At 36.5% G+C, this 26,591-nt stretch overlaps 1 protein-coding gene across 2 annotated transcripts in view; it reads right to left on the bottom strand.

The window, feature by feature from the left end:
* The window catches only part of LOC126336450 (uncharacterized), a 73,064-nt gene extending 66,254 nt beyond the window's left edge, over nt 1-6,810 (bottom strand). Inside the window, exons 1-2 of one of the 2 annotated variants that reach the window (XM_050000160.1) lie at nt 6,675-6,810; nt 6,151-6,583 (exon numbers count right to left, since the gene is read on the bottom strand). In XM_050000160.1, coding sequence (XP_049856117.1) covers nt 6,151-6,566 — 416 coding nt within the window. In that variant the 5' untranslated portion in view covers nt 6,567-6,583; nt 6,675-6,810. Of the gene's footprint in view, nt 1-6,150 lie in introns of both variants that reach the window. The other variant, XM_050000159.1, reaches the window with a different exon arrangement.
* Between the last annotated feature and the right edge of the window lie 19,781 nt (nt 6,811-26,591).

The raw sequence follows: 26,591 nt of genomic DNA, 5'->3' as shown, positions 1-26,591 counted from the left end.
TCAAGTCTAGCACAGTAATCCGCTGTAATGCATTATGCTGAAATATGTGAAGTTCCATAACACCTTGGTCACCTACTTTCATTGCAGAGAGAGACATTTAAGTCTCTGGGCCTCTTCAGCTGTTGGGAGACTTGAGGTTCGGTGATGCACCAGATACTCAGCACTGAGAAAATTTGCCTTTCCAGAAAGAATGCTATAACTGCCGTACAGAGCAACTAAGAATTAACTTCCCCTATAGCAGTGTAGAACAGTGTGCACAGATTTATGTAGTGTTAATGTACTTTGTGAAAAATAAACAGTCCCCAAATGTGTCTGACCACTGCATCGCCTTTTCTTCATAAGGTGCATTGCGGAGTTCGTAAACCTTATGAAAACCCTCTAGTTGTTTCTTATGACAATGCAGTAGCTAGTGGGGTCAATCACCTGCTAGATCATCAGTCTAGATGTGCATGACCACAATCTGATCACCTGCCTTCCCTCACACTTCCTTTGAAGGAAAGAAGTGCATGGCCACAATTGGATCACATACCTGCCCTCATGCTCCTACCCTCCATCCCTCCCCCTCCAACCTGTTACACATCCACAACACAATTTATCCCTTAATACGGATTTACTGCATCGTAGAAATGCTAAAATGACAGATGTTGAAACAAGGGATTGTGGAATACAAAATTAACTAGGCCTAAACTCATTCAAAGGGAGAAGTGACTAAGAGTGCCATGAGATCTGCATGGTTCTGTATTCAAGATATGGTTCACACATTTAATGTTTGTTCTTAACCAACTTCATTTAACAGTAAGCAGTAATTTTATACCGTTAAAACACTATTTTTAATAATCTGTGATTTTTCCATGCCCTGCAATTTGGAAACTATTAGTCACAAAGGAACAATGAATTGGACCTTGTTTGATAGAAAAATTAATGTAGCTTAATTTTGCACAGGGAAATATTTTCACTAGAGTCCACAGTTTTCAAATTATTAAAGGAAAACATAAAAAAAGTGAGCTTTAAATGACCCCCACCCCCAACCAAGCAGAATTTTTACTATGTTGTCCATGACACACACTACCCTACCACTGTAAAAAAAAAAGTTGTGGCTACACAGTCCCCCCCCCCCCCCCTTTCCAATTTTTCTTTGTTGTCTGTACTATGTAGGCTTAAGATAGATATAATGGTGCAGTAAGCATTGGGTATCACAAATGTAGTTGGGGTCTTAACATTTTGCAATTGCTGCATATAGGGAATATCAATGTCCAAATTAACAAATTTCCTTCAGAACATGTCTAACTATTACTTCCTAAATGTACTCATCATATCATAACTTGCTTAAATTTAGAAACCTTTTTCAAAATATATCATATAATACTACTTCCCAATCCCACTGCTGGTCGACATACCATGATGCAAAACTGAAAGCTACAAACTTGTACAGTGACTGGGACAACCAAGTTCATCAGAAAACAATATTTATTAATGATATATTCAGACATAAACTACAACAGCCCTTGAAATGGTCTGGTATGAAGCCTCAATGAAGGCTTTCTGCAGTTTTTGGTGGCTTCACAAAATAATTTTTGGCAGGAATGTTGTCTTCACCTAACACTAAAAATTCTTTATTTTTATCAGCACCAGTGACGTTTTACTTTTTAATGGTTTCTTCGTCTGCAGGTTGTGGTCTTGGGGTTACTGTTACTGCCTCTAGATTGTGGGCTCCCTGTTCTGTTATCAGCCAGGTCAGAGATTTTCTTCACTCACGGACTGGAGGTTTGTGTTGTCCTAATCATTTCATTACAGGCACACAGGTGATGAGATGTCAAATAGAAGGACTTGTACAAAGCTGCCCGACAACCCCAGACAGGTCTCCCGACCAATAACACCATATGATCATTTCATTTAATGGTTTATCAACTATGTAAGGAAAAGACATATTACTACTTACCATAAAGATGACACTTTAAGTTGCAGACAGGCACAATTAAGAAACACTGCGCATTAGCTTTGGGCCACAGCCTTCATCAGGAATAGAGAGAACACACACACACACACACACACACACACACACACACACACACACACACACACACAGAGAGAGAGAGAGAGAGAGAGAGAGAGAGAGAGAGAGAGAGAGAGAGAGAGAAAATCATTCACATGATCAAGTATGCCTCGTGCACAGGTGACTGCTGTCTCTGGCGACACAGACTAAGGTTTCCTCATTAGGCTGAAATATTTCTGTTCAATGTAAGGTGGTCTGAAACCTCTGAGTATGACGGCTCATCTCATTTAACAGCTTTTGAAGAATTCTGTTTGCTTACGGATTAGAAGGATTAGTTCTGTAATAATTTTCTTTATCAATGAATTTAAGTGCAAAAAAATTTTATGCCAGCCTGACAGTCCTCGATGGTTATAGTTTTACATAATGTCAAATGGATCGAAGTTAATCGTACTGTCACCAAAATTAAGGGCAACACTGAGAAGGCCAAAATACTGAATTCCATCTTTTCACAAAGTTTCATTGAGGAATACTGCACTATGTCTTTTCCGTTCAACTATTGTAGAAGTGCTAAAATGACAGATATTGAAACAAGGGATTGTGGAACACAAAATTAACTAGGCCTAAACTCATCCATGGGGAAAAGTGGCTAGAGTGCCATGAGAGAGCTGCATGGTTCTGCATAGATCAAAAGAAAGTTCCTTCTAGCAGTCATTTATTTTGTTGTAATTGCAGCAACAAAGCATTTGGACTGATTTGGAAAAGGTGCAAGGTATTCTCCTTTTCAAGAGACAGGTGTACTGTAGTGAACCAGAATTTTACGAAAGTCTGGAGTCACTTGTGTTCCAGCCACTTCGAACAAACGTTATTTTTTAGTGGGTTGTAGCATAAACAGATACACACTGCCGCAGAATGTTATTAGTGCACGCTAACTGAGAAAGAAGAGCAAAACCGGGCCAACAAGTTGCAGCAAAGAGAAAAGAAAAACTTCCAGCCCAGAATTCTGTGGACGAATTTCATGCATGAAAAACATTGGTGATTGTTGTGTGTTGTGGAGAGACAAAGGAAGAAAAAAAATGATTATTATCAATAGTGACTTGTTCTCGAGCAGACGGACATGTATATTAGTATTGTATCGTTGAGAAAAAATGTTATTTAAGTTTGTTGAATTCAGTCATATGCGAATGCCCTAAGAAAAAGTGGGCTTACTGTTTAACGTGGCAGTGAAATGGCGTATTGAATTCTGAATATAGAATATGTTAACAGCAACTGAATTTTGAGAGAGTGTTTACTTGGACATGATAATAGGATTTTGGAATAGTAGATGAATTTTCACCTTCTTCAAAATATAGAATCTTCGGAGAAGAGTTTGATGCAAGCAGAAGACGCCGGAGCTACAGGGAAGCTGAGCCTGTATCCGGCATTCAAGTAAGTTCACACTGATAGTCCAAAGAGTGCGGCTATAAGTTTTAGAGGAGATACAACGGGGGACTGCAGTACATGACAACAAATGTACATGGCTACTTATTAATATTGCTGACATCAATCTACTGCATAAGTACAGAGCACAGCGCATGCTCACTTATGATCTTATCAGAAATCTTAAATCCTCTGTAGGAATAAACATGCATTCTGACAACAACTATCTTGTGAAACTCAGTTTGCTCTGCTTGTTCATCAGAAACAGAAGACACTAAATGGCACAATTTTGGTAATCCAAGGTTTTTAAATTTATGGAAAACATTACAGTAATGCAATGTTGCCTGGTGAGCAACACACAACATTACAGAATATTGTACATGCACTGTGATTGGAATAAGAACATTCTAGAAAAAAGCCTGCAGCACACCATTCTTAAAGTGGAGGGATTATAAGATGTGAAGTAGCTTCAGATTTACTGCACAGGAGTAAAGTACTGTTACGGTGCAATGTATATTTGAATGGTCAGGTTGATAACATCTGAAGTGGCATGAAGATATTTGTAGTTGGTACAGCTGTACATAAGTAAGTCACAATGATACCAAATTGAACTGAAATGCAGTAAGCTTCACATAGGAAAACGTACGATTATGGAGTGGCAGCTGACCCTAAACACAGACAAATACGTTGTGCATAAATAGATGGAAAGACCTGTTATTGTTCAGTTACACCCTTGTTAATCACAAGAAACAGTGACTACCACAAAATATCTAGAAATATGTAAGCACAGCAACCTCAAATGGACTGAACAGATAAAGCATAATTGAAGAAAAGTACATGTCTTATACACAACCACTGGAAGAATCCTTCACCAAGACCACAGCCTGCCGCCCATCCAACCCTCATACGATCGTAAATATTCTTTTTTATTCTATTACAATGCCAAGTCCTATGTCCTTGAGAGACTATCTCTGGATGAATAAACAACATTTCATTCACCTACGATGAAGGTTGCTTACAAAACCCCTGTTTGATCAATTTTTGAGTATTGTTTCTCACTATGGGACCCTAATTCTGTCGGATTTGCAGAGGGGAGATAGGAAATCAAAAGAACAGCAATATTGTATGAATTTGTTTCATAGGTAAATACAAGAGTGTCACAGAAATGTTAATCCAATGACAAATGCGGACACTACAGCAACGGTGGTGTTCATCACAAGCATTACAACAGTCTGGATGCTTAAATTCAGTTGTTGCACAATACTTGAGAACCCCGGCAAAATTCACAGACCTATAATTCTGGTAGACAGAACTATTAACAAAATATAAGTCAGACAAAGGCAAATCTCTGAAGAGCCATTAGTTTTCCTACCCTGAATAAAATAATAATACAGGGCATGTATGTAGCATGTAAGTAAAATGCAGTAACTGTGCCTGTACTACTGCTGATCTATTTCATCACAAAAAGTTAAAGTCATCTCATTATTTCTTAATATGCATGTTGATTGTTTCTCTGCATGTCCTGGTATTCATTCAAGCCACTGGTGCTGGAATGAAATGAGGATGGTACTGTATGCTTCAATTGGCCCTCACATAGATAACTGAGAGGGCAAATTTGTATATGTGGTAACATGCCATGAAAACAAGCCAGAAAGAAAACATGGGAGGATTAAAGAAAAATGTGCATTGACGACTGTCTGGCATTACTAGGTGTGCGATGGCAAACATAATGACATATTAGCAAAATCTCAATTAGAATGGTTGGATATGGAAGTAGTATATAAAAATACTGTTGACAAATTATGCTACTTTAGAGCCAGTCATAGAAAACTATTGTATGTTGTACCTCAATAAAATCAATTTTCACACCCTTGCAACATAAATGTTATTCTCATTTCAAGTACTCAAAATAATTATTTTGTAGTTACTTAAAAGATATCAGTTACTAAAACACATCAGATGATAATCATCTACAGATATTAAAATAATATGATGTCGCTGTTATTCCTAAATACAAAGAAGACAACACAATACAAGCAGCAGCTTAAGCTGCACTGCAGTACGTCAAGGCAAAAGTAATAAGTCAAGAATTGGAAGTTTGCCCCTTATATATATATATATATATATATATATATATATATAAAAGAAAAAACTGCTCCACAGAATGCAGGATATCGATCATAAATTTAACCAGCATAATTAATTAGTAACGTATAAGTAGGTGACATAGGCCTAATTGTTTCAGCTTTTTATCACTCAACATCTTTTAGAGATATACAAGGGAAAAGAAGAATACCTGACCACATATGAATCAATAACTTCCATCATTTCATGGTTTTAAACAATAAAGGAGAGAAAATCAAATGCAAAATGACAGATTTAAATATTCTGCATTTTCAGTGAACCCATCCGATGCACTAGTGTCTACATCCTTAATAACATCCCATTTTTTGGTGACGTGCAAATATCAGCATGCAACTCTGATTGCTTGCCATGCAGCATTCTGCTTACAGCCATCACCATAATAAGCAGCACAAAAGAAGGAGTTATGAGAAACTGAGGGCATGCACACAAAATGTTATTTATTCAGCGCGCAATTGTAAATTCTGTCTTCTTTGATCAACAACACATATACTCAACAATTTATACTCTACATGCATCTATTCTACTCCACAATGAATGCAAACTTTTCTTCAAAGCCTTCACCTGTCTACTCTGAAATGTGCGAAAAGTAAACTAACCATACGTTGCTGAATGTATAAGCATTGTCCGAGGTTTCTACACCAGGTTCTTTTTTCACTTTTGCTATGGGCTCCGTCCGCAATTCTGTAGATGAACTACGACCCAATATCGCGTCTAACGCCTTAAAATGATGCCAATCAGGCCCTTCCGTGCAATACGCACCACTATTCTGTGCTCGTTTTATTCTATGATAAATGCATTTCAAATTGCGTATTCTTGTTGTTATCTCTTCTGGTGTTCTATAGAATCCATACTGATGCATCATTGCAGCAATTTGAACCATTATGGGCCCTTTTCTATGAGAGGAATTTATCTGCGATTGAACAAATGGACTTCCCCAAAGTTGTATTAAAAGTTTTGTTTCGTCGTCCCGAAAATTTGCTGTCCTCCTCTTCTGTACAGCGCTCAGGTGCATGTCCACAAACTGAAAACCTACGTTTAACAAACAATCATTTCATCCTTCCGTGGCGGCTCTCGAACAAAAGGAAAGGGTGCAAAATGCATATTTCGAATTATTTTCCACCTTAGACAGTTTCATGTCCTATGTGTGAAGACGAAAGTAACAACAAAATATTTTAATACACCATAAAATGCAGGACCGCCGGAATAGTATACACTTGTTTCAACAACACAAAGTTGACTTCTCAAAGATGACACTAGTCGACGCGGTAGTTTTTGTCTTTTTAGATTCTTTGTTAGCTGCTGGAGGTTTTTCATGGAAGAGTTCCATACAGACATGTCGTAACTATTCAAAAACATTGTTGTGGTAGTATACAAGCCGTAAGTGAGTTTCACGTTGTGAAAATCATTCAGTGAACTAATAAATAAAATTAATTTGTTTTATTTAATATCTAATGCCATGGCAAAGTCGTTTGTCTAAGAATTGCAACTTTATATATTGGATAACTCGCCGCACATGTTTTTGCTTAATACTGAAACTCAGACCTTTCAATTATGAAGTAAATCAATGGAAAAATTTTATTTTCAAGATGACGACGGACCGAAACAATCTGATTTATACCCTAGACTGTCTTTTGATAACATGATGGCCAATGTTCATAGACAGATATGGCAGCTGCCAGACAGTACACAGCGAGCTCAGTGTTATTCATTAACTCACGATGGCTTCCTGAACAACAGTAGGTCGCCAAATGAAATTCGGAATGGTTGTAAATTCTGATGTCACCAAGAGAAATCACTTGCAAAGGTTTACGTGGATAGTTGCCTTGATTGATTGTGATGGTATGTAACTATTTGCACAATATTTGTCAGAAAATGCAACAACTGAACACATTTTAATGCAGCATTCTTAATAACGCTGACTGAGAGTTACTACGACACTATATGGAAACACACATGTGAACATTATGCAAAATGTAAATATCAAAACAAGAATAAAGAAAGATAGTAAACCTCAACACTGTTCCTACTTATTTCGTTTTCTTCTTAACTCTTCAAACGTCGTAAGAGTATAGCTTTTACTGAGTGATTTATGCAGTATGTAAGCAAGTTGATTTGAGGTCTCAACATGCTTTCATTTGAAAGCCTGTCCAATGTATTGTTTAATGAATTTTCCTACAATTTCAACATGCATCTTACCTCTATTTTTCCTTCAGAGGTGTCCTTCGATGTAAGTATGGCACCTTGACTGTTATTATCATCGCATTCAAACCTGAAATTCTTAATTTGCTCCAAGGCTTTGCATCTAACTAGAATCATCAATCGAGGAGACAACAACTCGGTACTCTGCTTCATTTGTCAAAGATGCCACAAGACATTGCTATCAACAATAGCAGACAATGGATCCTCCTTGTGTGATAAGAACTCTGCTGGTGTAACGTCTAGTAGAGATACTACTGCCATAATTATAATCAGCATGGGCAAGCAGTGGTAAGTCTCTACCAAAGAATATACCAAGTTCTGTAGTTCCTTTGAGATACTGCAATAATGTGTTGCACGATTTTCCCATGACTTGCTAACGATTTTTATTGTTCCATTTAGGTGTTTAATAGGAAGAGAGATGTCAGGATGAGACTTTTTTTGCAAGGTACAATAGATAAGGTTCATTTTGTTGGTATCAGTGACTCATGGTTCACAAGTTTCTTTTCATCCATCATCTTTTGATGTTCCATGGGTGTAGCTATCGGACTTAAACTGACAAAAGTCTTAGGGTCAGATTTACAAACTCAAAATAACAGCCAGTTAACCCCTGTTCTCAGAAAAGCAGAATAATGCATAAATTGAGCATAAACTTGGGACAAGTTATGCGACGGTTTTGGGCATGGTTGGAGATCATCCAGGGAGTGTTTGATGTGTAGGTAGGAGTAATAATTGAGTCAGATAGTGATGATGATATTTTGCAGAATTATTCTTCAGAAAGTAAAGGATAAATAAAAAACATTGGCCAAATTATTTGGAAAATTGCATCAACTCAGAATTTATAACTACACAGCTAAAAAAATTAGTCCACTGTTTTAGAGGTTTCCAACCACCCAAGAGTTTTTGTTGCAACAGTGCATATGGAGGATATGAAATGATTACTTTTGCAGATCAGCAGCATATGTGGTTCAGAGGTAAGAGGTATCAACCCAACCTGGACACCCATATTAGATGTGGTATAGCCTCCATGGATGGTGGCAATGCAGGCACTGACTCTGGCATCCAGCCAATCATTCTGATGGTGAATACTGTGCAGTCCATAATATCTTTCCTTCTGTCTCTTAGAACTTTCATTGGTACTGGCAGGGAAACAGCTAGTAGGATTTTTTTTCTACTCACAGACTCTGCTACATCTGTTACCTCTGCATACATCAAATATCCATGCTTACAGGTGAAAACTGCTATAGCACAAGCGTATTTTTTTGCTTAATAGTCTAATTCACACCAACATGTGATGTTGTACATTATCTCTACAAAAATCAATTCCGCAAATGGAAAGTAATGGTTGAATCTACAGTGCACAGAATGATAAGTGTTTTATATCAAGTACTCCACACATCTGATCGTGTATCTCAATGAATTTCACACACTTTGTGACTCCTAACTGATATTTTCATATGCACAGTAACAAAATATACACGAAAAAACATGTTTATAGCTTTCTCTCTTAAGATCCCATAGAAATTTTGCAATTTTAATTGTAATGTTTTATTTGAAAATAAATTAAGTTATTTTATGGTTACAAGAAATACGTAGCACAATGTTTACAACATTTAAGTCTCAAACATTTTCAGTAGTTACTAAATACACAAACTAATAAAGCATAATGGTTTACAATACCAGTATTTATGAAATACATTTTGTGAATCTTCCTGTGGGCTATGTGTCAACTATTAATAACATTTTGACTGATAGAAGTGATGGTTGTATGCCCATAACACAATATTATAGGCATAAAAATCTACAGTTCAGCTGAGAGATAAATAGGTGAGCCAGCCAGCTCATAATATCCTCTGCAGCTGCTAGAGATGGTTGCACATCTCGAAGTAATGCATGCAACAATGACTATTCCACCAACTGCTGGATTAGACAGAACAAAAACAAATATCCACATAAGTATGAGTTATTGTTAAAATTCTACCTCAGTAACTAAAACGAAGTACTGCCTTCGTTCCACCAACTGAAGCTTGGGAATTTCTCCATACCCATACATTGGAGACTTGATTATCTAGACCTCAGTTATAGGAATTTGCGATTATGCATATTGTAAACCACCAGCGATATCTTTTTAGTCAGTTCCACTACTTGCCTGAACCCCACACAATCTCAGCTCTCTGCTATATATTGCAGCTGTGCTCAAAATTGTCAAAGTGCAAGAAAGTGTTGTTGTCACTTGAAGATAAAGTAAACATTATTGAGTCATTAAAAAAGGAGAAATTGGTCTTAAGTTAGCCGGTAAGTATGGTGCAGACAGTTCTACAACAAGTGATATTAAGAAGCTTACTGACTCAATTTTGAAGTACGCCAACAAACTTGAGTTGGCAATAAATATTGAAAGATAATGAAGAAACCCAAAACTGAACTTTTGGAAAAAGCATTGTATTGCTAGTTTTTACAAATTTCATCAAGTGGACAAAAAATCACAGTTTGCTTAATTACAAAAATCAAGGACGTGTATGGATGAACAATGAAATGTCCATTGACTGTTATGACACTACATTTATCCCTAAAGTAAAATAATCAAAACGAAATTGGTGAATAAGGAAAAGTCCTATGTTTATAGACGAGCAGACTAAACCAACAAATGAAAATCTGTACCACTAATGGAATTTGAACCCAGGTTTCCTAATCACTAGGCAGATGCTCTAATGACACCACCCTGACACACAATTTGAGCAACTGCAACTTACTTTTACTGGATAACGCGCCAAACCAGCCTTTGGAAGGACTAATAGAGAGAGAAAATAGAATTTTTACAGTAAACTTCCTTGCCTTTTATTGTGACATCCTAGTTACAACTGGGGGATCAATCTGTTATTGAAACATTAAAATGGCTCATACAGAGGCATACAGACAGTCGTTTTCCCCTCACTCTGTTTGCGAGTGGAACAGGAGGGAAAATGGCAAGTAGTGGTACAGGGTACCCTCCACCACGCACCGTATGGTGGGTTGTGGAGTATCTGTGTAACTCTAGACTTGAAATAGAAATCTCTTCACACTGACCAAAGTTTGCATTGTTACTGCACTGCAGTTGACAGGTGGCCTAAGATTTTGTCGGTCATGTACTTTTGCTTGAGAGACTCTTTTTTGAGTTACGTAATCAGAGATGTCATAGAATGAAACAACAGACATCTGCTTCTCTTCTAAGCAAACGGTTTAGATCTTGTTTTTTTTTCTTGGCTAAAAATGACACAATCAGAAACAATGACATCTCCATTATCAGCCAGGTAGGTTCTATAGTAGTACGAATCCAAGCAATATCAGACAAAAATACCTTTCTTTGATTTATTTACAGTCTTTCTTCGTTTGTGATCTTCGGTCAGAAAATTACAGTCAAGCAGAAAACTGACCAAATAAGCTAGATCCAATGCACAGTTGACCACAATTTCTTTCTTTTGTTGAACTCATTGCAGCTTGATTTAGTATAAAGACTGCATAATTTATCTGCTTATCTTATGGTTTATCATTCAGGTTTATGCATGTATTTCTGGTTGTGCAGCCTTGGTGGCTTTGAATTCTTCGATTTTTTTGAAGTGTTTTACATCTTGATTGGAAAAACTCCAAGATCATCAACAAATATGAGTGCAAATGCTTTATTCACCTTCAAGCGTCTTTACATCCAACCGATTAAAAAAAAACCAAGGCATATGTCACTAAGTTCAAGAAAATAATACAAAATAGATACACTGTATAATTAAGCAAATGTCATTAACAGTAAATAATTATATAACAGAGCAATCACAAGTTTAGTGCACTCCATAGTTAAATGAATGACAAAAACAGTACACAGGTAAATAACAAAAATTTTGAGGTGGTAACAAAGTACTTACAAAGTATGCAATATATAGTTATAAAATAAAGTCTGTTGTATATTTATTGTTTATCCTCATATGAAATATAGTTCTTGTGTCTCACTCTCAAGCAACTCTTCAGCAGAGCAAAACCCTTCATTTCACCCATTCCACAATTCTAATTTTCAAACACTTTACTGGTAAGGAATAGACATTTTCAGGTAATTTGTTGAAATACACAACTCCAAGTTATTTATAGCTGTTATGGATCTTTGCCTATGGCCTAGACTATGGAAATTAATTATAGCTGTTATGGATCTTTGCATATGGCCTAGCATATGACACATTAAATGTATATCCACTTCCTGTGTTGTGGCATGAATTGTTCACCACAAATCAAACTTACTTAGGCAAATCAGGTGTAGGTTTATAGGCCAGGTAGTCATTAAATTTAGTTGTTTAAAATTATCTCTACATGCTTTTAGTGGACTGAGTCCTGCAATGCCCTTGATAACATTATTATGCCATTTTAACATTAATTTTGAGCCTACAGAATTACCCAATAGTTGGATTATGTAATCAGGTGGGAGTGGAAGAATGTGAAACACATATATAATAGAAGTTGTGACTGACACTACTCCTCAACTCGTACAACAGACAGATGACATGTGCTAACCTGACATACAATTTCAGAAGGGGAGTATCCCAGCTGAGATCTCAGTCTATGTGAAATCCTAATAATTTGCCTTTTTGTTTTCATGGCTAGGAGTATTCAGGCTGGACACAATATCTTTCGTTTTACAGACATATTTCAGCAGTACATGTGTCTCAATCCGTGTAACAAAGCATTTTAGTGTGAGTGTTACTGGTTTCAGTACTTTTGTCTGACTGCAACATCTTCCTTTACTGGTTTTCAACCATTTTCATGAACGTTTATACTTTGTTAACAGTTTTGTCTTTCATCTACACAAAGTAAACGGTTTGGAAATGAGGAAAATCATCTTTGAAGAAGAAAAATATTTTTCTCCACCTAACAATATGGTATTCATTTTACACAAGTTAACATTAATTATTATCCTCATGAACCTTCATACCTGCTCTGTTATGTTGTTTTTTGAAGATACAGACAACATATATAATTATTCCAGTCATGATTATAATCAATTTCATTTCCTTTTAGTAATTGACATTGTGATGTGCTAATTTTTCAGGCCAAATTTTGAGTATACCATCATACGTTTATTAGACTCTTTTTCATTTCAGCTGTGACTGATATCTGTCTATTTACACCAGTTTTTAGAATTTAGACTGATATATTTTAAATATCAGACCAATTCTGAACTTACATGCATGTCCCCCTCCTTTCCTCCCTCTATCTATTTCCTCCTCCCCACTGCATCCAGCCCCTCCTCTATCCCTGTCAATTTGTTCACAGCCATGCTCATCAGCAAATGTGGCCCCTGCAGTATAATTCGATACAGCAGGCTGATACTACTCCCACAACATACCTGTCAAGCAGGGTAGACTATGCATCAGGGCTTGATAGTCATTTATTTACATGTGACATACAGGCTGCCATTCGAAGCAGATTGATAAAGCAGGCCAATATGATTCCAGCATAACATGGCTGTTGTCCGGGACAGTCGACATATTGGGCCCAGAAAAACCTGTTTCTTACACCTGACATGTTGTGTGTCTTGCACAGTAGGTTGATTTGACAGGCTGATACTGTTCCCATGCAAATTAAGTTCTTGTAGGGCAGCTTAAGCCGGGTTCACACACGCAATGAAAGTATCGCCACAAGTCAAGTCATTCTGGAGTGGCGCTGTGAGCTACCATTCACACAGGGCGCCACAAATTCTTCGTAATTACGCAGTTTGTAAATGGCGTCACTGTCTCACCTTATTAAACGGCTGTACATATTACTTACCAAAGTCTTTCTCGTCTCTCTTGTCTCGACTACATGTTTTAAGAACCGGTCTGTAGACGTACCACTCTTAAGTGATTTCAGTACTTTTTTATGTTCATTCATGTAAACATTTCGAATGCTTCGAATTTTTAATTTTGTTGTAGCTACATCAATTCCAGGTACATATTCACGCATACTGTTTACTAATTCAATTAATGCAGCATCTCTCAAATTTCTGTTTTTGTATGATTCGCTTTTATGGTTCTAAAGGCATTCTCGTTCTTGATACAGCCCCAAGAATCTCATAATTGTCGCTGTTGACCACTTTTCCGACATATTAATAGCAAACGCAGAAACAAAAGCACTATCTGCGAACGAATACGCACTATAAAGGTTTGAATCCAGCCACAAGGCAGCAAACGAATGACGTTATTTGATTGTGGAGAAGGCAAAATGGCGCAACAAAGTAGACCCAAGTTCAACTTTTTGTGGCGTGACAAAAGTTGCGCTTCTTAAATGGCGCCACCGAAAACTAGGAGTTCACACATGCAACTACAAAGCAACTGCAGTTCGCCATTAGCAGTGGCGGTACTTTTGTTGCCTGTGTGAACTCGGCTTTATGCGCCAAGATATGGTAAAAACACGTTTTTGCCATTATCTCTTCTACTATTGGTGCTGGGAGGCTATGAACTCCACAGTGCTGATACTTGTGAGGCCTGTTGTTTTTGTGCCAAATTTGGCTTAAATCAATCCAGTATTTCCACACAGAGTGGCTCCATGGTTATAGGTGCATGTCACAAATTGTGCAGTCTCTCCATCTGGAGGTTTGAGTCCTCCATCGGGCATAGGTGTGTGTGCTGTTCTTAGCATAAGTTACTTTAAGTAGTGTCTAGGTACTGATGACCTTAGCAGTTTGGTCTCTTAGAAATTCACACACATTTGAACATTTTTTCAATTCAGTTGTTTTGGGGGGGGGGGGAAGTCCACACACACACACACACACACACACACACACACACACACACACACACACACACACACACACACACACACACACACACACACACATGCGCATACACCCACCCACACACAATATATATATACTCTACTATGAGCAATTGGGATCCTTACCACACTGGGCTGGTAAAAGCAGTAAAGAATATGAAAACACTGATTGAGAAATGGCACTGGTTAAAGGATTGGACTCACCTTTGAGAGCAGCAGGTTTCAAATCACAGTTGATAATCGGTCCTTTGGTTTTTACTTAATCGATAAAGTCAAATATCGAGATGTTTCCACGAAAAACATAATAACCGAATTCATTCACAATTCTTGTGCTGTCAAAGCTCATTTCCACCTCTAACAAACTGTTGACTGATGTGACTTGTAAGCTGTGCAAGTATTACTTCTGTATCATCATCATCAACAACGTTTTGTAGGCTTATAAAGAATTACTTCAACAACTACATAAAGATAATTTAATAAGGGTCTGTTCCACAAAACTGACGGTGTTGGAAGTGCAGTATTATCACCTGACAACAGTACCATCTACTATCGACAACTTTATGCCAGAGTCGAGCATTGCACAGATGCTGTATGCTAACACAGCATCGCTTTTGGCGACAACCTAGGCGTAGTTCAACTCTTGCTGCCCAGAGTTGCCAGGTGACACTCCTGTATGGCCTGCTTTTAAATGTGGCTGCAAGACTCAAATGAGAAAGTTCTACTTCTACTTATTTGTTGCTGGAGTCGTCAATTCTGGTGAGCTCACGTCAGTCTAGTGTATAGTGTCCGGCTGACAAGTGTAAAATAATACTGTGTGCAAGTATTACTTCTGTATCATCATCAACAACGTTTTGTAGGCTTATAAAGAATTACTTCAACAACTACATAAAGATAATTTGATAAGGGTCTGTTCCACAAAACTGACGGCGTTGGAAGTGCAGTATTATCACCTGACAACAGTATCATCGACTATCGACAACTTTATGCCAGAGTCGAGCATTGCACAGATGCTGCATGCTAACACAGCATCGCTTTTGGCGACAGCCTAGGTACAGTTCAACTCTTGCTGCCCAGAGTTGCTAGGTGACACTCCTGTATGGCCTGCTTTTAAATGTGGCTGCAAGACTCAAATGAGGAAGTTCTACTTCTAGTTATTTGTTGCTGGAGTCGTCAATTCTGGTGAGCTCACGTCAGTCTAGTGTATAGTGTCCGGCTGACAAGTGTTTAGTAATACTGGTGCATAGAACATTCAGAGTTCAGATACTGCAGATCCTCAACACTATGCAGCATAGTGTTAGTGGCTGCTTCTTTGGGTATTAGTGGCAACCTAAGCGTTATCTAATCCCTTGCTTCTCATCTTCAGTCCAGCAGACCTGTAAAAGGTAAGTGTTCTTTCAGTGGTAAACAATGTTTTGAGTTGGTTTGCTGTATACATTAATTAATTGACTGCTCTCCATGGGCATAGCAATATGTTCAAATGCAAATACAGCAGGAAGGATCTCTGCTCCATGTCGATAAAGATAGATAGAACTTAAGGAAACGATGAAAATTGTAGAAAAAAAGATGAAAAATAAAATGAAAGAGAGGAAAAATTATTGCTTTCAGTAAGCAAGTGGCTATATCGGCGATGCAGACAGACAGGTTTAGCAACTTTATCATCAATAGTGTACATGGAATTCTGTGTATCTTAATATTCTCAGCACTGTACAGAGATTCTACAGAAGTGAAAAATATGGTAAAGGTTTAGTTAGTTAATTGATTACTGAAATTTGTAAACATAATTTTGATTTCACGCTTCCTGGCAATGACTTTCTAGTATCCCATTAAGGAAATAATTATCTTTTCGTTTCAGCTGACATAAATCATTGCACTTGATACAACATAAATACAGACCTGTTGATAAAAGAGTGATATTAGCATATTCACTGATAGTCAACTGCCAAGAAAGAGATTAAAAACGGTGGTAATGAAATTTAGCCTCCTCAGCTGTACAAATCAAACAGAACTAAGTTTAATATACTGGTATAGTAATCTTTACAGTGTACTTATTACGTTTTGCTAAAAACAAATGGAAAATCATTTCTAATTCCTGACAGTATTATAAGTAAACAGAGTTTCATTTCCACAGAGAGACACTGAAAACTAAAGTAAACTCTGTCTGAACGGGGCTTGGAAGGCCCAACAGTACTGACCAACTGCCATGTCATCCTCTGCTGGTAGATGTCATTGGATGCAGATATTGAGGAGCATGTGGTCAGCATACTGCTCTCCTGGTTGTTGTCAGTTTTCGCTATTGGAGGCGCTACTTCTCGATTTAGTAGTTCCTCAATCTGTCTCACAAGGACTTCATGCATCCTGCTTGCCAACAGCGCCCGTAAGACCAGACAGTGACCCATCCAAGTGCTATCCCAGCCCAACAGTGCTTACCATTGTAGCATGGCTGTTGGTCCACAGACAGAAACAAAACGAATAATAAAGCACTGATGGAGTGTGTGAGAATATCTGAAGTTAATAAGAAGAAGTTTATAAAACAAATTAGGAGATGGATCAGTTGTTTGGAACAGAATTAGAAGAGTAGTCATACAGAGTTTTACAAACGAAAGAGAAAAAAATGGAGGAAGTAGTGTTGTGGTATTATATATTGATTTATTGTTCAGTTATAGCAAAATGATTTAGTCGAGATGGACAAACAAAAGTTTAGAGGTATTTCAATGGACGAGATGGACACACAAAAGTTTAGATGTATTTCATAAATAAGGAGAAGAATCAAATCCTTAAAGTTAGTCATATTTTCTCAGTTTGCACAGGATATTCCAGTCAAGTCTAGGACTGATAAATCTATTATCAGCACTTTTCTGAAAATACTGCATGTAAGACCTCTAAGAAACCTTCATATATTGGATATTTTACAAGAAGGTATTTACAGAGTTTATTAAGACACATGAGATTAATCATGACTTTACTTGAGTGAAGTAAACTCATGTGTTGCAGAACGATTCAACAACATTTTAAAAACATTACTGCGTAATATAATTACAGGTTTTAGATTTAGTTTGCAATTTGACTGATAATACAATAATGCAAAGCTCAGAACAATGAAGCTGTAGCTAAAAGATATTAATAAGTGTAATGAAAATTAAGTACATTTAGATGATATAATTGTCCCATTTGAAACAGCTTAAAAAGTAATGGTGCAAACTTACCCTCACTGAATTGATCCATATTGCCAGAATGTATGGTGCATGACTAAGACTTAAGAACACGTAAAGTGTAAAACGCAACTCTCAACCATTTTCGAGAAAATAGAGTTTATGCATGCTTATGTGCTTCATGTGGTCTCTAGTATTCAAGGATCTAGCAGTCAAGTGAGTTTAGCTTCATAAGGGTGAGATGTGTGGACTGACTCTCACTATTATTACCATTTTTCTTCATTCTTACATAATTCTATCAAGAGAAATGCATGGTATGCCATGAAACTGCGTGATAACTGAGAATCAGTCATGAACGTAAACCAAATCTGTTTTGCAATAAATGCTTTAAAAAGTCATGCACATGCAGAAATTCGCCATTCATTACAAATGCTGTATGTCACAATAATAATTTTTTCTGTATTTCTATGATCAGTATCACCCTCAATCATGCACATTGCGTAGGATACATATTATATTTGCCAAAAATGTAGATACAATAATATAAATTATATTACTATACTGATGTGATTGGGAGTTCCAGTGTGTCCTTCTTTTGTTTCCAATCTCCTTATGGATTTCTTTTGTCCCTTTTGAAGATCATGAAAATAATAAATGAATAATTAAATGATATTCTACATCCTCATAATAAGACTGTTGTTAAAATTATATGAGAATGGAAAAAAAATGTCAGTAGAGATTCGATGCAAAGACTTTGTACTTTTGGAATCAAGCCCTTACTCACTCAGTTGTGGACTCTTTGTATACTAACAATCATACAAAGGATATAAGCATGGATATAATTTCAAGCTCGATTTTCTCCAAAACAGTTGAGAGTTGTGTTTTCCTGTTTCCATACTTCAAAGTCCTAGTCATGCTCTACATATCGTGCCAATATGAATCAAATTGGTGAGGGAGGGTTGTATGGTCCCCTTGTTAGCATAAAGTAAGAGGTAAAATGAGAACCATTCACATTTTATTTGCAGTCTCTAAATCTTTAATCAGTTCCAGTTTATTAAATATTAGTTCGAAACATTAGTGAACTTTGTGGTTCTTTCAGGTTTATCATACCAAAATTCTTTTTATATGTTTACAGAACAATATGAACCTATAAGGTAAATTATTAAAGTGAATTTAATACATTTATCTATATTTTTCTACTGTATGAACCTTGGGACAATTTTCCATCACGTTCTGAAAAGATAGCATCCTTCAATGAAAACATAAAACTGTCTATTATCATCACATCTTCAGCTACCAGAAGTGGAAAATCGTTCCAATAAGAGCATTGTAAACAAAAGATCAATTAGTTAGAGCTAAGGAGCAGATGTCATGTAGTTTCATCTTCATTAGATAAGAAATTATATTATTTAATCAAAGAATTTCTCTGTATTTTACTTTGGTTGTTGTTGTTGAAGTTGTTTCCTCTTGTTCTTCTCTCAGTTAATTTCTTGATTTTTTTACATAATGTTTAACAGAATGAACTTTTGTCTCTCTATGCCAGTAATTATCAAACTTATTTGCGCAAGAAACAATACTGACATTGTGGGGCGGCACCCCAGATCACATATATATTGATCTTATCATTAATTGTAACTTACATAAATTAATGTGTTATGAGCCCCTAGTGGACTAGATATAGAAAGGGCACAATGAGTTGGCTTCTGCCCCCCCCCCCCCCCCCGAGTACTGATTGTTAAAAATCTGCACTCTTTGTGTCTATGGCTCTCTATTTCAGATTGGTTGCACTCTGAGCTACCCCAAAATTGTCATACTGTAATTTTTGGATGAAGTTTTGTCTTGCTACCTGTGTGACTGGATGACTAACTGATTAATATCAGCATGTGTACTTAGACTTAAATGGTTTATGCAATATGAGACATGATCACAAATGTTAACTAAATGCTTTGAATGTCATTTTTCTTCTACACATTGAGTTGTATTGCAACAGCCTTAATTTAATTTCATATTCCTTAGTACACATATCCACTGGACCACACCTGAAGATAACTGTCTCTATAATATACATTCACAGACCCACGTTAGTTCCATTTGAATACTTAGGTCACAGCCGAATTCACGAACATCAATTTAATTTAAGCACATTTTAAAATATTTCTTTCTCTGTAAGCATTTCTGTTATTTACTGATCATGAAAATTACACACTCAAGAAGCTCTTAATGTTAGTTGATACTTTCAGGTACAGCTGATAGTTGCCAGATGCATTTTATTATAACACATGGCTGAGACCTGCAGGTTACAGGAATACTTGATTCGGGCTACATGCAACACACTGGCCGCAGTTTCATTAGTACTGCTCTGTGCTGATGTTGTTTTGTTCACTATAAATAGAATATTCATAAAAGATTAGTTAAAGAATAGTGTTATAATCTCTAATTTAATGTATTGTGTTAGTCTTCTGGTTTCATACACAAAGAAGAATTCAAGTTTATTTCAAAGATTCTTTGGAGACCATCTACACTGCAGCTTATGACCCATGTGTGTGCCAATGTTAACAACATTGGCAACTATGACAAAGGGGCACATGACAATCGGCACTGGACATTGGCAAAGTCCCAGAGTATTGCGTGGCGTGATTAGTTCCAATACCTTCTTCATCATGTGGATGGGAGGGTGTGGATCCGTCATATTCCAGGGGAATACTCCTTGACACCTGTACTGTGGGTGGCAGACAAGCTGGTAGGAACTGCACTTTGCTCTGAGAACATTCAAGTAGGCATTCATGGGTCCAGTGGAGCTTGTGCAAGACACTATGATGGCCAAGAAGTGTCGTACACTGGTTGCAGACCACCTGTACTCCTGCATGACGGTCACATTTCCCAATGGAAATGGCATTTTTCAAAAAGATAATGCGCTATTTCAGGGCAGGAGTGTGAGGGAGTGGTTTGAGGCAAATAGTGAAGTGTCCCAATTGATGTGCTTCCCCACAACTCGCCAGATCTGAGCTTGATTGAACACACCTGTGACGTGATCAAATATTTCGTCAGAGTTCATCGCCCCTCTTCCTGGACTTTATTGGCATTAGATGTCTTCTGTGTGCAGATGTGGTGCCAAATCCCTCCAGCGACCTGCCAAGGCTTCGTTGCTTCCATGCCACAATGTGTTGCCATTGTTCTCTGTTCCAAGGGTGGACAGGTTGCCTATTAGGTAGGTGGTCATTATGTTCTGGTTGATCAGTGTACAACTTGCTTCTCAGCCTAAGGAATTTCAATACTAATTTACCACTGCACTCATTTTTCATTTCTTTAATATTTCTCATTAATTTTTATGATTTTATAAATAGTATATTGAAGATAATTATTTGAATCCAACATTTTGATCTTGTCTATTATACCTCGTAAATTCTTAGGCGTTTTTAGGTCCTTATTTTGATTTCATAATGATATAATGGAAACTGTATATTAACCTCTTTTGATAACTACAATATAGTAACTTCCATTTTGGTTGACTTGTTGTCCTTGGATATAGTTTTATCCAGATGTATTGCAGTCAGTTTGTCATTGAAAAACTACCTGCGTTTAATGCTTAATTCGGTAATCAATTTGCTACCTTTTACCATGTTTATGAAATGTGACATCACAAAAAGTAGAGATAGAAAAAACATCAGATGTGGCTCATAAATAATTAACAGTTAGAAATTTTGACCTAGCCATAATATGGATAATAAGTGTAATAAGTTTTGAAAATAAGATGTTTGTAAAATAAACTGTAATGATTGTGAAAAATTTTACAGTCAACCTCTGCATCAAACTTCAGACATTAGATTCAAACAGAATACATGGTCGAAGAACAAAAGCACATATTGTCGGCACTTAATGAAACAACATAGAAAAAACTGCAAGTTTTACATATTTCACTGCAAGAACTTTAACCTTCTACCATTCTACTACTAAGAAGACTGCCTACACTACGCTTGTCTGTCCACTTTTAGAATACTGTTGCACGGTGTGGGATCCTTGCCAGATAGGACTGACTGAGTACATCGAAAAAGTTCAAAGAAAGGCAGCACGTTTTGTATTATCACGAAATATGGGAGAGAGTGTCATAGAAATGATACAGGATTTGGCATGAGCATCATTAAAGGAAAGGCGTTTTCCGTTTGTGATGGAATCTCCTCAAGAAATTCCAATCACCAACTTTCTCCTCCGAATGCGAAAATACTTTGTTGACACCGCCTTACATGGGGAGGAACGATCACCAAGATAAAATAAGGGAAATTAGAGCTCATACAGAAAGAGATAGGTGTGCATTCTTCCCGTGCACTATATGAGTTTGGAATAATAGAAAATTGTGAAGGTGGTTCAATGAACCCACTGCAAGGCACTTAAATGTGATTTGCAGAGTATCCATGTAGATGTAGACTTGTCCCAATATCTATCATATGAGTGGTCAGACATCGTACAATGTACAAAATGTTGTTTTGCTTCACTTTAGATTACATGTGTTAAATAACATATTTTAACTATTTTGTGGTCAGAATAGGGTTTGGTTATATAATGATATTATTTTTTTTTATGATCTGAAAAAATAAACACAGTTAATTTCATATATCTTATGGTAGCTAATTTATCAAGCTTCCATCTTTCCCACTGGGTTGTGCTGTCAATGGCTCCTCAAAATCAGTATTTCCTACAAGAACTCATAGCTGCTGTCAGAGATGTCACTCCCATTACATCACTTGCCCATAATTCTACCACATTACTATTTCTCTCTTTTTCAAGCCCATCTGAATTAGGACAGCGATAGTGGCCAATAATACTTCACTGGTGCAATCTCAGGGTTGCACATACAATTGGCATAATTTTATGAATTTTGAAAAAGTGTGTCTTAGAATTACATCAATCATATTTACGTCAAAAAGTTTTGAAATTACATCAGTTGGAAATATGAAATCTCTCGCTACTCTTTTCAGAGCAGATAAATTTTTTATTATATTTTTTCTTAATTTTTTAAGTTTTCAATAACATTTACTTGCGCCATTTTGTAACTACATCACTACCCCCACCTTCCTCCCTCAGACTGGAATCGCTTTCCTCAAAGTTTCAAGTTGATTGATTTTGAGCATTTCTTATATTACATACTCCTTCTATTTCTTGCAAAGTCTAATATTATCTTCAAGTTTTACTGGACTGCACCTAACAAGAACACTCTGAATCTGTACTATTCTACTCACAAACATTAATACAGAAAAGAACTATGCTTACATTATGTAAAAAAAGATTAAAGCAGAATAAATGACTGAGAACAATCAGAATGTAATGAAAATTTTAATGAACAAACCAGATTCACCTAAAACGCGTATTTAACATTATATGTTAGACTGTTTTACTCTTAATATATTTTCACTTCATTTCTGACCAAATATCTTGTTTTTCCTCATAGTTATATTTGTATTTGGTTCTACTTCTTAGTATCTCTCATATGTTTCTTCAGCTTTCTTCCTGATTATTTTGATGAATAACTTTTATATTCATATCATCTGTTCTAAAATGTAGGGTCTTTCTTGGTGAATGATTTTCACATAACATTTTGTGTTAGTTCTTTTTGTATGATTATTTAGGATTTGTTTAGCATCTATGCAGTTTTTCCTAATGTTTCAGACTAAGCGTGACTTTGTATACTCTCGCTATTTTTGAATGTAATTATTATTGCTTTCTTCAAATGTAAATTTTGGTGTATATTATAGTTCCACCAATATTATGAAATATTTTGCATACCGAATGGAAATGCAAATTAATTCTGCTTCTCAGTTCCAGAACTTTGATGATTTGTTGTTCTTTGAGGATACTAATGATCTGAAAATAGCACCGATTTTCTGTCCCAGAGGAAGCACTTGTCGTTTTAACTTATCACATTAAAAGTTCTTGAAATCTTCAATGTCCCTTCATGCTATCTCATTTCATGTATCAGCTAGGCTAATGGAGTGTTTCATGCAACAGTAATGAGATGAGACATTGGTCTTTCTTATCTTTAGCTGATAAACATTACACTTTTCATTAAATCAGTAGTCACAGATCAATAAATTCAGTTTTCATTCCACTTTTAGTACATCACATATCAAGACTGAAACTTGCATCTGTTCAGTTTCTCATTGATTTATAAGCCAATAATCTTTAAAGGTGTTTTGGAACAATATAAACTGTTGATATGATTGACTATCATTGGAATATTTTACATTTCATCTGCACATTAATATGAGCTTATTTTAATGCTCTTTTCTCTAGTTTTGCAAAATGCTGTTTTCCCCTTAAATATATATAATTTTCAAAGCTGATTGGAGATGTATCACTCTCTCTAAAATGCACCTATACCATCATGCTTGGAAGTCTGTCATCATATTTTATTGTCCAGTCATCTAGAATTATAAGAACCGTTTTTTTATACGGGAATACTGTAGATGGAAGAAGGAGTTTGGTGAATGTGACTGATTGCTGGTGGGAATGTGCTATCATTTCATATTTCATAGTCTTCAGTTATCTCGTTACCAAAGTAAGTGTAACATCAGGTACACTGTACTGTTAAAATGTGATTTTTTCCTCTTGTGAAATCTACACCACTTCTTATGTATTTATTCATACTATTGATCGATATGACTTGTGTAGTGTTGCACAGTTATTTCTGTAGCCTTTGCAAGGTAATCAGTAAGAAAAACCAGTGTTGCATAGGGCACAGCCTTTCCAACAGCTGCTATCAACCTCACTTTTTGTGATTTGTGACATTGCCTTTTGTTAGTAATGATTCTTTTCTGTAGTGAAATGGTGTACCCACATACCATCCCAAGCCGATGTCCCCAGTGATGGGGTCGACTTTTTGCAACAATGGTATAGGCTAGGATCCTATGTATCATATCCCACAGCCATTCACCCTGGTGATCCTTTAATTGTGAGTAAATGACAAAAGTAATTAGCCTGATACCCTAGAACAGGGCTTCCCAACATGTGGTCTGCGGACCCCTTAGGGGTCATCCGGCTCTTTCTAGGGGGTCTGCAGCCACCTTTCACCAAATTGTGCATAATAATGAATAAAATTATTGAATAAAATCTGAACAAATCCATCACTTCTTTTCGTGTGAAAAACACGTGTACTTTTACTTCACGTCGTATACCCAAGCAGCTTTTGCGGTTCCTAAATGAGAGCGCATACACAGAATGCGGCTTCTCTGATCGACTGTTTCGCAACAATACGGGGGCCGTTTGTGCGCCGCTCCCGGCGTTAGATGCGCTAAAACCTTTTATGCATGAGCGGAGCGAGCTTTGTTGACCAATCACAGCGCTCGCCGGCACGTATGCATCCCCAGGCATCATTAAATGTTAAATTTGCTTTGTCAGTGCACTACCTATTTCATAAGTCGATTTTTGACCTTCAAGTTTTTTCATTCATTTCTAAACCAAAGACTATTCATATTTAGGAGGGGGGGGGTCAGTGGGAACATGGTACTTACATTAAGAAGCTTTCTGTTCCTATGGCTTTCGCTCTGAAATTTAAAGTTACTGTGCTCTTGACTGACTAGGGGTGTGCCATGGATTTTCGACTGAAGAAGGGGTCCACCAGCTGAAAAGGTTGGGAAGCCCTGCTCTAGAACATTATAATTAACACTATTGCATTGACATTCTACCATGTGTACTATTATGTATGCAGGAAGTCAGAAATAAATTCGGATCTAGGGTTGCTAAAGAACATGAACATTTGGAGTTAGAATATGGAAATGTAGTCATAACCTGTTGAAAATCAGGAAACCTGACAGAACAACTGTGCAGACAATATTTGCAATCTGTATTGAAACCACATACCAAAGAAAATGGTTTTTTATTTGTTGATTTATGGAATAGTCAGAGGGACATCACATTATATTACGAAACATTTTGAACAGCACTGGAAAAGATATAGGTGCTGTGAAAATTATTGCACAGAAGTGTTCTTCCCTGTGTCAGCCATGTGATGTATATTTTTATTGTCATGTGAAAAATACAAAAAAACTTCAGAGAGCACATGAATTACTTCAAGATAAACGCGAAATTGGTAAATGTGAAACTTTGAAAACATAAGTTATGCCTCAAATGGATGAAAGTTAGAAAATGAAAGGCAGTATTTCGTAATGTCAATGAAGAGTGTTTCATATGATGAAGAAACTGTGTAAATATAGAAATGTAGCGTTCATATTTTGTCCATTGTGCTAGAACAATTTGTGCTTTAAATGTTTGTGTGATGAGGACCAGCAGAAAAATTGTACATCTGCCAATGAAAGATAAATTTTTCTGACTCTTGCATGACGAATATGAATACTGATAACTATTTCGTTTTTACTGTATAGTCACGTGATCGGTGTTTTTAAATGATTAAATATTGCAATATATAAATGAAAAACGCTTAAACCAAGATGGACAGATTCCAAATGAAATAGAATGACAGGAAGACACTATGAGCACAAATAAAAAAGTTAATACAATGGTTAAAATGATGTGTCAAAGGATTAGAAATTTTAAAAAACATCATGTTTGAACCAAACTGAAGAAAAGTAATGATACAAGACATTTCGATAAAAATTAAAAAAAAATTAAACAAATGTAACAGGTTTTGAACCCCCAAACTTTTTTCACTATATATATTTATTTAAAATTTAATAACAACGATAAATTCTGAATATTTAAATATATCAGAGTTGTAGATTTATCAAGCTGGTACACATTTACTGTCATTTTTAGAAGTTTTCGTTTTTACATTCCATTTCTTTTTGATCTTCCCACATTTTTCTTCCTACAGTATGTTTCCATGGCTATTTTTCGTCTTTTTGCAGATAAATCACAACAGGACAGTCATAATAAACGTATATCTAATGTTAACACATCAATGATCATTGAATTCAGCT

The sequence above is a fragment of the Schistocerca gregaria genome, chromosome 2 (assembly GCF_023897955.1).
Source record: "Schistocerca gregaria isolate iqSchGreg1 chromosome 2, iqSchGreg1.2, whole genome shotgun sequence".
Lineage (NCBI taxonomy): Eukaryota > Metazoa > Arthropoda > Insecta > Orthoptera > Acrididae > Schistocerca > Schistocerca gregaria.
The sequence above is the reverse complement of the archived record's forward strand: the minus strand, read 5'-3'. Positions and strand labels throughout refer to the sequence as shown.